Genomic DNA, 16,421 nt, shown 5'->3' with positions numbered 1-16,421 from the left:
GGGGCTATTCTACGAGGGGGGTTGCACAAGGGGGCTATTCTATATGGGGGGATGCACGGGGGGCTATTCTATATGGGGAGATGCACGGGGGGGGGGCTATTCTAAATGGGGGGATGCACAGGGGGGGGGCTATCCTATATGGGGGATGCACAGGTGGGCTTTTCTTTATGGAGAGATGTGCAGCGGGGGGGGGGGCTATTCTATATGGAGAGATGTGCAGCGGGGGGCTATTCTATATGGAGGGATGTATTGATGAGGATGTTGCTGGAGCAAGAAGCCTAAAATGTCTGTCTGACAGATCCCGTGGAGAGGAGTCATGGCCAGAGAAGCCTTCATGATGGCCGGAGCCGGATGGAGAAGAAAAGGAAAAGTGGACGTCTCTTCATGCAGAGAAGACGCCTACTGTGAGTCACTGAATGTAACTGCACTATAATAACTTATAAGGTCTTATAACTTATCAGGGGTGTCAAACTATGTCCCTCCAGATGTTGCAAAACTACAATTCCCGTCATGGTTTATCTGTCCAGTCATGATGGGATTTGTAGTGTTGTAACAACTGGAGGGACGGAGTTTGACAACTGTGTTCTATTGTCAGTGTTCTTATACCGGAGATAGATAGGAGATAGATAGGCGATAGATAGATAGATAGATAGATAGATAGATAGATAGATAGATAGATAGATAGATAGGAGATAGATAGATAGGAGATAGATAGATAGGAGATAGATAGATAGATAGGAGATAGATAGATAGGAGATAGATAGATAGATAGGAGATAGATAGATAGGAGATAGATAGATAGGAGATAGATAGATAGGAGATAGATAGATAGGAGATAGATAGATAGGAGATAGATAGATAGGAGATAGATAGATAGATAGATAAATGGATAGATAGATAGATAGGAGATAGATAGATAGATGGATAGATAGATAGATAGATAGGAGATAGATAGATAGATAGATAGGAGATAGATAGATAGATGGATAGATAGATAGATAGGAGATAGATAGATAGATAGATAATGGATAGATAGATAGATAGATAGATAGATAGATAGATAGATAGATAGATAGGAGATAGATAGATAGATAGATAGATAGATAGATAGATAGATAGATAGGAGATAGATAGATAGATAGATAGGAGAGAGATAGATAGATAGATAGATAGATAGATAGATAGATAGATAGATAGATAGGAGATAGATAGATAGGAGATAGATAGATAGATAGATAGATAGATAGATAGATAGATAGGAGATAGATAGATAGGAGATAGATAGATAGATAGATAGATAGATAGGAGATAGATAGATAGATAGATAGATAGATAGATAGATAGATAGATAGAAAATGGATAGATAGATAGGAGATAGATAGATAGATAGATAGATAGATAGATAGATAGGAGATAGATAGATAGGAGATAGATAGATAGATAGATAGATAGATAGATAGATAGATAGATAGATAGGAGATAGATAGGAGATAGATAGATAGATGATAGATAGATAGATAGATAGATAGATAGATAGATAGATAGGAGATAGATAGGAGATAGATAGATAGATAGGAGATAGATAGGAGATAGATAGATAGATAGGAGATAGATAGATAGATAGGAGATAGATAGATAGATATCCAGTAGGAAATAGCTATCTAGCAGTTCATTATGTATCTTTGATTACACATGAGATCACAACCAGCAGACACATTTTAATAATGAGAACCTTCTATGGGGATGATCCTGGTATTTGTACAGTGGATGTTAGTTAGTAATGGCGGTGGTGGTGAAGGGGTTGTGATATTTGTTTCTTTTATACTGGTATTATTGGATTTGGTCAGTAACGGTATATTTCTTCTATCCCCTATTAGTTCTGTTCTGGGGTCACATCCACACACTGATCCCCCACAGAACTCTGTATACTGATCTCTCACAAAGCCTCCAGTATACAATACACCAGGAATCCTCCAAGTACAACAGCTGCAAACACTACAACTCCCAGCATTTACTTACAGTCTGCAGCCCTCAGGATATGCTGGGAGTTGTAGTACATCCTCTGATAACAGCTGGTGCTGCAGAGATTCAGGGCTGATGGTTTTAACATGATAAGAGAACCAAGAGGGCATTACAGCACTGATAACAGGGTCACCGGGTACACAGCATGGTACCTTAAGGGTGCATTCACACAGACAGATTTAGCTGACAGATTTTTGAAGCCAAAGCCAGGAATGGAGTTGAAAAGAGGAGAAATCTCAGTTTTTCCTTTATTACCTGTTCTCTGCTTATAGTCTGTTCCTGGCTTTGGCTTCAAACATCGGTCAGATAAATCTCTCTGTTTAAAGGCATCCTAAGGTACTATGCTGTGCACCTGGAGCTAGGTTCCCTTTAATCCAATAGATGTATATCACAAGGGCTTTTCGTGGCTGGGAACACTGGCCACAATACTATAATTCTGTGGCGCATGTGTAATCTTCCTTTCCCGCACTTATTTGGGGAGGGTAATACCAGGTAAGGGCCAGGGTGGTGGATGGGCCGCTAGCCTGCCAGTCAAGGGCCAGTGCCGTGTGCTTGCCCCCCAGGCTAAAATCTGCCAGCCAGCCCCTGCCTATATGTGTACAATCATGTGGAGCAATACTATTGTTTGATTTCCTGGTAAAGTGAGGGAATATCATAGCCACTTACTCAGTTTGCTATATACTATTGTGGTTTTTAATTTTTTTTTAAATTGTGTGTTTTTTTTTCTTTTTTTAAAGCAACATTATCAGCAGGTTCACTGGCCCGAACCTGCTGATAGTGCCGCTTTAATCATGTTTAAATAAAGATCAAATTATTTTATGATTACGTTGGCGGTGTGCGCTTGAATATATAATGGGAGATTCATCAAACATGGTGTAAAGTGAAACTGGCTCAGTTGCCCCTAGCAACCAATCAGATTCCACGTTTCATTCCTCGCAGACTCTTTGGAAAATGAAAGGTGGAATCTGATTGGTTGCTAGGGGCAACTGAGCCAGTTTCACTTTACACCATGTTTGATAAATCTCCCCCATAGTGTCTAGCTTTTTTCTTTTTTGTTTACTGGATGACTTTGGATGACATATATGTAAATAGTCTGGGGCAGTAACTTTAATATTAATATAAATGACTGTAGAGCTCCAAAATATAGTGCCCCCCAAAATTATGTGCCATCTGCAAATATCTTTCTGCTCTGGCGACTTTGGCTCCTGGGTCTTGAAAACTGAAGTTGAGGCTCAAACACCAGGGTCCCCAACTGAGAGTATCAAGACTGGATACACTAACTAAGCCTGAATAAGGTCATGAGTAGAGATTAGCGAAGCAGCCGGAAATTCGTTTTGCGAGCCTCGTGAATTTAACGAAGTTCATTGAAACAGCCAAAACTATAGTAGCTACAATACTGGAACTATTACAGGAGGGCGAATTTGTTAAAGCATGTTGTTGTAAAAGTGTAAAAAAATCGGAAAAATCATGATTTAAATAAAAAGTCATTTAGCCAATCATCCAATTTCCGCCATTCCTCTCCTCTCTGTCCCTCTATCGCTCTGTTAGTCTCTCCCTGCTCTGCTCTAACTGCCTGCTGCCATCCTGCTCTCTCCTCCACACACAGCCGACTGGCCACCTCTGCTACCGAACCTCCTTATATAGAGGGGGAGGTGCTGACATCACAGAGGGGCCGGCAGCTGATTGGACGGGAGTTAGGGATTATGGTTAATCCTTTTCTCCTGCCCAGAGAGGCTCCAGACAGCATGTGCAGCCACCATTTTGTTTTCTTGCGAATTATCTTAACGAACTTGCTTCGTTCAGCGCGATTGACAGCGCAATTCGCAGCGAATCTTGATTTGCCAGATTCACTTCACTCACCTCTAGTCATGAGCCCTCCTCCCGATGACGCTCCCTGAGAAGCGGAAGTAAATGAGGGGCTATGCAGTGTATATTTTAAACTATCACTCCATCACTAGCAAACAAAATATTGGTCAGTAGTCTGCTGCTTTTCTGACCAACATGGCTGGCACAATATGTGATACTAGTTAGGGCTAGTGCTAAGAGTATGTTTTTAAATATTTCACTTTTCTCTATTATTTTAGCTTGAGCTAAATAAAAGTTACATTTTATGTTAACTTTTCATATGTTGTTGCCCATGGTGAGAGTAACAATTAATTTCATACTTGTTCTTATCTATTCAGTCTCCTTCCCCCAGTTCTGAACTGCTGTTTTCTGCTGAAGAAAACTTTGTGTGAGCTTTTCTCTCCCCCCTCCTGGCAGGCTTTGTCTGCAACTTTGTAGCTTCTTTGTAATGCTGGGAAGGTAAATCAGAGGTCAAGTTGCTGATGAAGTCAATTGGGGATATTTATCAATCTTGCGCCCCTGACGTACATCAGGGAGAATGTGCAGATTCGCCCCTTTTCCTTGGTGTACGCCTGCCATATGCCCCACTCACCTAATGGATGGACAGAGGGGCACAGCAAGGTGGTGAGGAGACATTTATCATGATTTATGTCTGTTCGCAGGCGTAAATCATGAGACAAATCTACACCTGCCTGGATGCTGGAAGAATCTACAACTGCTGGAAGATTTGTTGTGTCGGGCACAGGGTCAGCCTCAGGGCTGGCCAGGTTTACTAAGAAGCGTGCGCCTCTAAGTAAATCTGCCCAGGGAAAAGGGAAGGGGGCCTAATTTAAGACCGGTGTACTCATAAATGTCCCCCTATGTGAATAATCCTCCCGGAATTAAAGAGTTGCAGATAGGGGCTTGTTTACATCAGCTGTCTCAGAAGGAAGGGGGGAGAAGGGGGAGAAAGAGAGAAAAGCTCACACACAGATTTTTGTGTCTTCAGCATAAAGCAGCAGCTCAGAACTGGGGAAAGGAGACTGAATAGATAATAACAAGTATGGAATGAATTGTTAGTCTCACCATGGGCAGGAACATATGAAAAGTTATGTTTGTGTGGAATAACCCTTTAATATGCCGCTAATTTCATATTAAGCAATATATGAATTAAACTCAACGTCATGTCATAATAATATAATACTAATGGCAATACCCACTGTCTATACCTCCACAGTACAGAACCAAAGGGACTCTGTATATTCACAAAGGCTAGGAACACACTGCCATACATAGTCCACCAAGCCTTAGGGTGAAGCAATTGATTTATTTGAAGTCCTATGTAAAGTGAGAGACATAACTAACGTGGTTGTGCTGCTCTATATGGAATAATTGTATACACAAAATAACACAAATATAATTATTTAAAAGTGAGGTTCTATTCAGTTATTAACGTCATTTGAATACAAGATCACCACTGTTTATTGCTCTATGGCTAGCTCCCTTCCACATTATTACTTTAATTAATGTCCACAATCTATCTCTGTCACCATAATAACATCAGCATAGTTTATTTCATACTGGATTATTATGGTGTTGCCGTTTCATTACGATAGACAGGAAGACCATTATTGTAGCTTTGTTATAGTTGTATGGGTTCCAGATTCATTAAGACACAGGAAAAACAATCAATTTGGGATCCTTACAAGCAAATACATAGAAGGCGGCTTATCTGCCATCTCCGCTGCATGTTCTCTCTTACTTACATTTATGAGACAAGAGGAGATCAAATGACCGGGCCCACCTTCTAGCTTCTTCTGCAGTCAGTCGTCTGTGGGAGCGAAACAGATACTTAATCCTTGACTGGTTGGTTCTAGAATACAGGAAGCAAGCAGAGAACTGTCTACAGAACATATTCAGTCTAAGAAATATGAAGAAAACTGTTTGTGTTATCCAGAATGAAGGCTAAAATGGTCAGTGAATGTGTTAAAATAATCAATACCATCTTATAATAATATATAAGATAATAAAACACTTAATTAGGAGCTATTTCTGTCCCTTAAAGGGGAATTCCATCAATAATTACAATAGAGATGAGCCAGTAGTGAAATATTCGAAGGTTCGAAATTTGATTCGATTAGACCGCGATGCTCGACTATTCGATAAAATATTGAATCCCATTAAAGTCTATGGGAAAAAATGCTTGTGACTTGGTGAACTCCAAGTGGTCGAAATTAGGTTTCCAAGTCCACTATGACTCCTCAGAAAATGATGTAAACACATCTGGAATGCAACTGGGACAGCGGGGGAAGCATGCCTGGGTGCATCTAACACGCCAAAGTCGCAGCATTACGCCACTATTACAGCTTCTCAACACTCCAAACACTCTCAGTATACGGCTATGTTCACACTACGTAAAACTACGGCCGTTGTTGCAGATGGCAACAACAGCCGTAGTTTTTGCGCAGCGGAACACAGCCTTTTAAGCAATGGGATCCCGGCTGGAGCGTACACACATCGTATACGCTCCGGCCGGGATCTGTGCAGCCCCGCAAATAACTGACAGGTCGGTTTTCTGCGTCCGGAATTCAGTGAATTCCGGACGCAGAAAGACCTGTCAGTTCACACAGTGAAGCAAGCGGCTCCGGCCGCTCGCTTCACTGTGTGCTATGCTTAAGTACCGGCCGAGATGATCCAGCCAGAGACCGGCCGTTCCGTGACCTTGCCGGGGTCACGGAACGGCCGGTCTCATACGTAGTGTGAACATAGCCTACAGCCGTATACCCAATATATATGATTTGTTTAGAAATGCCTTCAGGCAACAGGCGTTCCAATGGTTAATGTAACACACTGGACGCAAAACAGTAGTATTAAATTATTATATTTCTGTTTGGCACACCCTCAGTATACAGCTGTATACCCTATATTTTAAGTTTTCACCAAGTAGATCCACTGCAGCCTATTCCTCACAGTGCACTCCAGCTGTAGCTGTGCCTCTCTGAACACACTGATGTGCTGCTAGCCGGTTTAATAGCTGTATGTATGTGTGATCAATCTCTGTTATCTATAATTTTAGCCATAACAAAGGCTTTTGGGGGTCCCTACTGCCTAAAAACACCTAACTGTCCCTGCTACACACTGTCTCCCTGTCTAGCTCCAAGTAGCATCTGAAACTGAATCTGAAAACCACTATTCTTGTACTTTTAAGGTCACATGGTTTAGACAGCCAATGAACGTAGATGCTTTTTTTTCTCCTAGTGCTCCTGTGCTCCTAGTACCTGCATAGTTATTGGTTTAAAAAAAAAAAATGTCTGGGAAGGTGGAAGAGGAATCAAATTTTTACTGCATTTTTGGTAAAATACTCGAAAACGAGTATTTCAAATAATGTACTATTCAATCGACTACCTACTCGATCGAGCAGTAGTCGCTCATCTCTAATTTACAACATTATACATTGGTTTAAGTTTGCAATGTGGTTTCGATGAGGAACTGATCATAGTGGCTCCTTTTGTGTATCAAGGTATTGAGTAAAATCCATGTATTAGTGGTCCGCGGATCATCCTTTATCTTAAAATAGCCTCTTTATCAACAGTTACATTTTTATTAATGTTAGTAGGGGCCTTTACCAACAATAGAGCAGTAAAATAGGAGAATTGAAGGGTACATGATCCTTATTCTGCATAGTGTACCACATTATATGTTTCCTATTTGAAGGATGGCACTATAGCTACGCTCACATGACATCAGAGGTTCTATTAGGAGTCTCCATTGCAAATTTTGGAAAAATGGCAAACACAATAATGGAAGCCTGACAACTGGCACCTTGAACGTGTGCCTGTTACGGATCCTGCACCGCTGCCATTTTCATTGTTCTGTTCCCATGACAGAACACAACGACTCTTTGGTGGCAGACCGAAACAAGGTCAGGCTAAACGTGGTCTGGGCCCTAGACAGAAAAAATATGAAGCCCCTCACTAATCTCTAATCATTTACACTGAGTTAGAAGATGCAATTGAGGAGCACTTATCTCTTGTATTTCACAAAAAAAAAAAATAACGTCCAGGATATGTGTGAGATTGCAGAAGGGTGCAACAGGTGGTCCCCCTTGTGATCTCCATAACGGAGCCCAAATCTTTTAGACCAGTGCTTCTCAAACTTTTTTTTTTATTGGAGCCTCACCCAACAGACCAAAGAAATGCCTGGGCCTCACCAGACAGACCAAGCAGAAGCCTTGGCCTCACCCAGGCTCCTTCTCAGTAGCGGATTGCAATAGGTCAGTTTCAGGCGAAAGCCCGGGGCCCTGAGCTACTGAGGGGCCTATGGCCCCCCAAACAGACTTAAGTTCAGCCATGATTTGCATAAGAATTGCTGCAGGAGACAATGCAGTAACATTAGAGAATATATTGAAGGACCTTATAATGTGACAATGATGTCACCACAGGTCCTTTACAAGCTGCATTATGGAGGAAAAAGACTTGGTTACAGTGGGTTGGGGAGGCCCAGGTTTGGTGAACAGTCCCGGGCCCATAGTAAAGTTAATCCACCTCTGCTCCTCCTCCTCATAAGGGGAAGCCTGGACCTGACCCATTATCCTCCTTCTCCTCACAAGGGAAAGCCTTGGCCTCACCCAGGTTCTTCTTCCTCACAAGGAAAAGCCTGGGCCTTACCCAGGCTCCTCCTCCTCACAAGGGGAAGCCTTGGCCACACCCAGACCCCTCCTCCTCATAAGGGGAAGCCTGGGTCTCACCCATGCTCCTCCTCCTCACAAGGGGAAGTCTGGGCCTCACCCAGGCCCCTCCTTTTTACAAGGGGAAGCATCCTTTTTACAAGGGGAAAACCTTGGCCTCACCCAGGCTCTTCTTCCTCACAAGGAAAAGCCTGGACCTTACCCAGGCTCCTCTTCCTCATAAGGGGAAGCCTTGGCCTCACCCAGACTCCTCCTCCTTATACGGGAAAGCCTGGGCCTCACCCATGCTCCTCCTCCTCACAAGGGGAAGCCTGGGCCTCACCTTTCATCTCTCTCCTAAGCTCTATATACCAATAAACGAAGTACAAAAGGACTGTGCAGAACATAGTCATTTTTGTCAGTACTGCCTTCCCAGCTGGGCCTCACCAACAACTAGGGGGCGTCTCACTGGTAAGCCCCGCCTCACAGTTTGAGAAGCACTACTTAAATAGTACAATAAATAGTGCAGGGAGCTGCTGGAGATAGAGTATCTGAGTGCAACATTTGGCTATGTTCAGCAGTTCCTGTAGACAATGAGATGGGACAGCAGCGTGTATGTCATCAAAACAAAGGAATGAGGCCCAACAGTTGCACCCCCTGCAATATCACATACATCCCCTATCCTGCAATCTCACACTTATTTTCTATCCTGTAGATAGGGGTTAAGTTCAGTGAGAATACCCCTTTAATTATCTATATCACTAGGCATATTAGTAAAATCTCATTCTTTTTTCACACTGATTACTGATCCCCACCAAAGACACAGCCTGATATCATCTCTCATTATCATTGCAGACACAACTACAGTAATTTGTATCACCTCTTTTATAAAAGTGAAGACAGATAACACTGCGTCCACCATTGCAAATAGCTGATGTCACAGCCTTACTTTACCCCTTCCATGAACAATGACCCCTTAAAGGGATTTTCCTGGCTCAGAAAAACATGGCTGCTTTCTTCCAGAAATAGTTTGCAATTTGGGTGTGGTTTTACAACTTATGCTGTTTCTTGGAGAAAACCATCTTAAGGGGGTTATTATAAGGGCCGATGGGGGCCCGTTAATAACTGTAAACGAGCGCCGATCTGTTGGATCAGACAGGCCGCTCTGAAGCTGGAGCGTGCGGGACCCGGTGGGAAGCACAGCGAAAGAGGAGCCCTGCAACCTGGATATGTTGGACACGCACCGCTATTACACGAAGAGATGCGCGGTCGCGCCCGACAATTATAGGTACGAACCTATATCAATGATCAGCCGATGACAACGATCATTGGCTGATCGTTGTGTTTATTACACGGAACGACAATCAGCCAGATAGGGCCGATTCGGACGATTATCGTTCCGTGTAATAGTACCCTAGGGATATGTTCACACTTTGAAAAAGCGACATAAAATCCTTTGCGGTATCCGCCGCTCATGCCTGCCCGTGAACTGCGGCGGGCACCCGTCTCCGTTTGTATCATAGACTCCATTCTATGCACGGGCGGATTTCGTAGTTCATCCAAAGAACTATGCCTGTGCATAGAATGGAGTCTATGACACAGACGGAGACGCGCGCCACAGTTCGTGAGTGGGTGCAAGCTGCAGAATACGTGACAGGTTTTCCCTTGCCATTCTGTAGTGTGCACGTACCCTAAGGGTGGGTTCACACTGAGGAATTCTCGCGGATAAGTTCTGCGGAATTCCGTCGCCTGTACGCGCGCACGGCCGCACGCCTTTCCGCCGGCTCCATAGACAACCATTCTATGGGCCAGCGGATTCCACATTCCGCTGACATTGACATGTCAATTCTTTTGGCGGAATTCGAAGTCCGCCCGTGCATAGAATGGTGTCTATGGCACGGGCGGAGAGGCGTGCGGCCGTGAGCGCGTGCAGGCAACGGAATTCGGTGAAATTTATGGACGAGAATTCCGTAGTCTGAACCCACCCTTATACTGGATAACCCCTTAACAAGTCACACAGCATGCCCACAACACTCTCCCATAGAAAATGATAAGTCATATACAATCACATAACCCTCAATGCTGAGCAGGGAAGATGGCTGCTACCTTAGTTGCATCCAAAATATAAAAAAATATATAAAAAATAAATAAATTAATTAACAATAATAATAATAATAATAATAATCTACATACAGAACAGAAATAGGTAATGTATACATGTTTTGGATACATTTGCAAAATGTTTTAAGTTTTTATAGTGTTTGCATTTCAATACAGTAAACACATAAAAAGGATGTGACTTGAAAATAAAGTGACTGCCAATGATGCCAAAGCATTATGGAAAAATAATATGTGTATTGTGAAGTGATTTATGATTTAAACATTTTACACTTTAAAATATACTTGAAAATTGACAGTGTGAACATAACTGATCTTTTTCTATCAAATCATCTGGTTCCAGAAAAAGATATAGATTTGTAATTTACTTCTATTTAAAAAATCTCAAGTTTTCCCTTACTTATCAGCTGCTGTATGTCCTGCAGGAAGTGGTGTATTCTTTTCAGTCCGAGACAGGAACTGTGCAGAGCAGTAACAAATCCCCATAGAAAACCTCTCCTGCCCTGGACGGTTCCTGTCTTGGACAGAGGTGGCAGCAGAGAGCACTCAGACTGTCAGACTGAAAAGAAACCAACATTTCCTGCAGCACACGCAGCAGGTGAGAAGTATGGGAAGACTGGAGATTTTTTTTTTAAATAGAAGTAATTACATATCTATATAACTTTCTGAAACCAGTTGATTTGAAAAAAAAAAAAAAAAAAGTTTTCCGCTGGATAAACCCTTTAATATTTTCTTTTAATTACTGCAAACAATTACAGGTGATAGATCCTTTATAAATAGCGTTACACATGACCAGAAGGTTGTGTGCCACCGCTGACCACGCCCTGCCCTAATGCCTGAATCACTCAGCTTGTTATCCTTATAGTCAATAGATGAGGAAGTGCTTCATTTAGCAATGACTTCATCCCAATGAACTAGTTGTGAGTCAGCAGACACTATATATATATATATATATATATATATATATATATATATATACTGTATATATATATATATATATATATATACAGTATATATATATATATATATATATATATATATATATATATATATATATAATGTATTCCAGTATGCTTTGCTTTTCTATTGCATCTCCTATGTTATTGCTCTACAGTGACAGTATTTGCCCTTTGTAGATGTGTGTAATTTAATTACATGGAAGAGCATTTAATTATTACTGAACTAGTTGCTGCAAAGCTGATTTACAGGCGTAATCCTGTCCTGGCCAAAAAAAGAGTTTGACATTTCTGATCTCCAACATTTGCCGAATTGACTTCTGACTGTACTGTAGCTCCAAATGGGAGAACTGCTCAAAGCCTAATTCACCCTTAAAATTCTTGTTTAACAAACTTTTTTCCCTGCATTCCCTCCCCAATTACAAACATTTGTCGGAGCTGAGCAGACTGATATAGATATTTATTGTAAAAGGTTCAGTATAAGGCTACATTCACACATCCATTGTTCTGAACATAGAACCAATGCTATTCAATGGCCTGTTCACACATCTGTACGTGCGTACGGGACCACGATCCGTGCCACCCCCCAAAAAAAGGACATGTTTTAATGCGGACCGCACTTTTGCGGCCCAGATAGCTATGACAATGAAGTTGGAATGTAGTGCTCCGTGAAGCATGGAGCACTACAGAGGCACATTCGTAGCGCGGGTCCACGGTCGCGGGCTGCACTACGAGGTGTGTGACTATAACCTAACTTGTTATTTATTGATAGGAATCTCTGATCTTTCCTGCTAAAGAGTCCATTGAGTGATCCTATGATTAAGTGACTCCACCCACTTGACTCATTATTATAGAATAAGGCTATGTTCACACTATGTAAAAAACATGGCCATTTTTCATACTAACGGCCGCAGTGGCGCAAACAACGTCCGTTATTTTGCAAATCAAGGACTTTTATCTGATGAGTTACAAATTATAGTGAATCATTTCCTATAAATATATACACAATCTGCTTATCTCTTCCCGCTCTATAACATGACATTGATAGATTAGATAGTTTTTCGTCATTTTTTTCCCCTTTTAAATCCACTAGTGCCAGTTTACAAGTCTTCCAGTACTTATCAGCTGCTGTATGTCCTAAAGGAAGTGTTGTATTCTCTCCAATCTGACACAGAGCTCTCTGCTGCCACCTCTGTCCATGTCAGGAACTGTCCAGAGCAGTAACACTGTACAGAATACACCACTTCATGCAGGACATACAGTAGCTAATAAGTACTGGAAGACTTAAGATTTTTTAATAGAAGTAAATTACAAACCTCTGGCACTTTCTGGCACCAATTGATTTAATTTTTCTTTTCTAAACTACCCCTTTAATCCAGGACTGAGATCCATGCTCTACAATGGCTTGTGTTTGTGGAGCCACTCTGCAATATTTTCACCCAGACCCTATATGATTATCTATTGTCCACAATTACAAGACAAAATTTTGTGATTGCTGACAAAGAAAGCGATGTCATGTATAAAGGTTTCTCTATAGCCTTTGGCTGTCCAGCTATTGCAAAACTACAACTCCCAGCATGCCCTGACAAACTGCAGCTGTACCAGATGGAGAGCCATAGGATGGAGATCACCGCTCTAATCTTACATATTGCCGTTCTCAGAGACGTTAAACCTCTGGGAACTTGAAGATGCCCTAGAGCTACACTTTATTGTTGGATCACTCTGAATGGTAATGAGATCGAATCCAATTTCCTATCATATCAGGGAGACGCGATTTCAGACTCTCTGTTCCCTAATATATTCCGTAAAACGGCTCTAACCTGAAGTTACTCATTTCCCCCGAGCATGTTCTAGCAAGAAAAACAGAACATTAGCTTTCTGCAATCTAATCTAAAAATATTAGTAGCCTATATTTACAGTAGCTATAAGTGAGCTGTACTGTACTAATAAAGCTAAGCTCAATGCCATACTATGTATTTGTACCTATGTTTCTTGAAAATGTTGCAGACTGCTATACTGTATGTTGTGCATTGTACATTCTAATGTTGTGTATACCTGTGTTTTACTGTATGTTGTGCATTGTACATTCTAATGTTGTGTATACCTGTGTTTTACTGTATGTTGTGCATTGTACATTCTAATGTTGTGTATACCTGTGTTTTACTGTATGTTGAGCAGTGTACATTCTAATGTTGTGTATACCTGTGTTTTACTGTATGTTGAGCAGTGTACATTCTAATGTTGTGTATACCTGTGTTTTACTGTATGTTGTGCAGTGTACATTCTAATGTTGTGTATACCTGTGTTTTACTGTATGTTGTGCAGTGTACATTCTAATGTTGTGTATACCTGTTTTATCACTGTATGTTGTGCATTGTACATTCTAATGTTGTGTATACCTGTTTTATCACTGTATGTTGAGCAGTGTACATTTTAATGTTAGGTACAGTGGTGCCTTGGATTAAGAGCATAATCCATTCCGGGGCCTTGCTTGTAATCCAAATCCACTCTTAAACCAAAGCAAAACTTCCCATAAGAAATCACTGAAATTCAGACAATTGGTTCCACACCCCAAAAATAATGATTTATTATTCTGAATAACATGTAAAACAAAAGAAACAAAAATTGAGAAACAGCTGAATATGTGATATTATAAGTTACTGTACAGTATAGCAATCAGCATGTGGTGTATAATGTATAGTAAGTGCATAAACCTGATAACACAGCAGCAGTTTGTAGATACAGGATGGAGATGCAGATCCCCATAATGGAGAGGATGGGAAACACAAGGGCGGACAGAGACTGCAGGGAGCATGAAGGAATGGGCAGGGCAGATGTGGGTACATACATGCAGCACCCTGTCTGGGGAGAGAGGGGTTACAGCTATGAAGAGATTACCTCCACCGTCCTGTCCCCTGATGCAAGCCCCAGCCTGAAGTGGATCTGCTATGATTTGGAAGATGAGGGAGACTTCCTGGGTCAGAGTACAGGGCTGTAGACCACACTATGCAGACCATGCCCCTCCTCCACTCACACTCCCACCCAGTACAGGGAGCTCTTAAACCAAAACAATGCTCTTAAACCAAGTCACAATTTTGAAAAACTGTGAGCTCTTAAACCAAAACACTCTTAATCCAAGTTACTCTTAAACCAAGGTTCCACTGTATACCTTTTTTTGTTTGTTTTTTGCAGCAGTATCTCTGTGGCTTGGAAACATGTTAACAGGGAAATTCTCCTCTGGACACCATGAGGCTACTAGGTAAATAGCAGAACAGATCTATTTCGTTTCACTATTTTTTTTTTTTTTTTTTTGTACGTGGTTAAAAACCTTGCTACTGATATGTAGCCAACATATCCACTACAGTACACCTAGTATTACAAAATGTTTTATCCTAAGAGAGAGCACCACAAATAGTGATAAGGTGACTGCAGGCTGTGAGACAGACTTTGCACCTTTCTACGTGTGACCACTGCCAATCGTCAGACTGTCGGAGGGGAGGGAGGCGCCATCATGATGGGTAAGTAGTAGTTAGAGGGTAATTCCACTCAGACATACCTTTTGATGTGTTGCTGCTCATGGAGAGACTAACAATTCATTCCATACTTATTATCTACTCAGAATCCTTCCCTCAGCTCTGAGCTTCTGCTTTCTGCTGAAATCTGTGTGAGCCTTTCTCTCTGTTTCTCTCTCCTCCCCCCCTCCCTTCTGAGACAGCTGATGTAAACAAGTCCCTGGCAGGCTTGATCTGCAACATTAATCACAGTGAATTCATTAGCAACTTAACCTCAGAATAACCATCCAAGCAATAAAAAGATGCTTCAATGTTGCAGATCAAGCCTGCCAGGGACTTGTTTACATCAGCCATCTCAATAGGGGGGGGGGGCAGAGAGAATAGCTCACACACAGATTTTTGTGTCTTCAGCAGAAAGCGGCAGCTCATAACTGGGAGGAGACTGAATAGATAATAACAAGTATGAAAGAAATTGTTAGCCTTGCCATGGGCAGCAACATATCAAAAGTTATGTTTGAGTGGAATCTACTTAATCTACTTAAGGTCCTATTACAAACAAAAAATACTATGGCTAGTAGGTCTATGTCACTGAATATGGTGAAGCAGTGTGCTGTTTAAAATCTGCCTATAGCCCCTTCAACATGTTTCAATGCGTCCGAAGCGTCCTCATGAAGAATTTGTATAGATAGCAATTCCTCCTGAGGACGCAGCAAAACATTAAATAAATTATATAATATTGTAGTATCATCCCAGTGAACATTTATGGATGAACAAGCAACATTGGATAGTTATTCAGTTACAGAATGCCCTCACTGCAAGCGCTTTGCAGAGCCCTGGTAGGGATAACAGAGGGAGAGATCTCCCTCTGTTCACTAATAGATGCTGCAGTCGCACTGACCACAGCATCTATAGGGTTAACTGTCGGGATCGGAACAGTTACGGCAGGTCCCTTGCTATGATTTATATGTGAAGCCACAGATGACATGGGCACAGCTCCTGTGCCCGTTTTATCCAGGCCGGCACGTCTATATGCAGAAAAAAATCTTTAGCCACAATGATGGAACTACACATAAAAAAACTACATGACAAAAATACAATAGCTATCTATCTATCTATCTATCTATCTATCTATCTATCTATCTATCTTTCGCATGCAACATCTCAACACCTGTACACTTACTTTAGTGCCTGGTTGTGTTTAGCATCATTTTGTAACGTTGAAAAATCACTTAGAGAGTCTGATTTCTGTGAAAGGCAGCTAAGGTGTGTCCGGATTCCTCTGCTCCTGCTAAGAAGAACAATAGACATATTGAGGAATAATAC

The 16,421-nt window shown here is 41.6% G+C and overlaps 1 protein-coding gene across 3 annotated transcripts in view; it reads right to left on the bottom strand.

Moving 5' to 3' along the window:
- The window catches only part of LOC138798761 (regulator of G-protein signaling 8-like), a 39,881-nt gene that overhangs the window by 6,904 nt on the left and 16,556 nt on the right, over positions 1–16,421 (bottom strand). For 2 of the 3 annotated variants that reach the window (XM_069979341.1, XM_069979344.1), the window contains exons 2-3: positions 16,279–16,386; positions 5,613–5,677 (exon numbers count right to left, since the gene is read on the bottom strand). In XM_069979341.1, coding sequence (XP_069835442.1) covers positions 5,613–5,677; positions 16,279–16,386 — 173 coding nt within the window. Of the gene's footprint in view, positions 1–5,612; positions 5,678–16,278; positions 16,407–16,421 lie in introns of those variants that run through there. The other variant, XM_069979343.1, reaches the window with a different exon arrangement.

This window comes from Dendropsophus ebraccatus, chromosome 8 (assembly GCF_027789765.1).
Source record: "Dendropsophus ebraccatus isolate aDenEbr1 chromosome 8, aDenEbr1.pat, whole genome shotgun sequence".
Taxonomy (NCBI): Eukaryota; Metazoa; Chordata; class Amphibia; order Anura; family Hylidae; genus Dendropsophus; species Dendropsophus ebraccatus.
The sequence above is the reverse complement of the archived record's forward strand: the minus strand, read 5'-3'. Positions and strand labels throughout refer to the sequence as shown.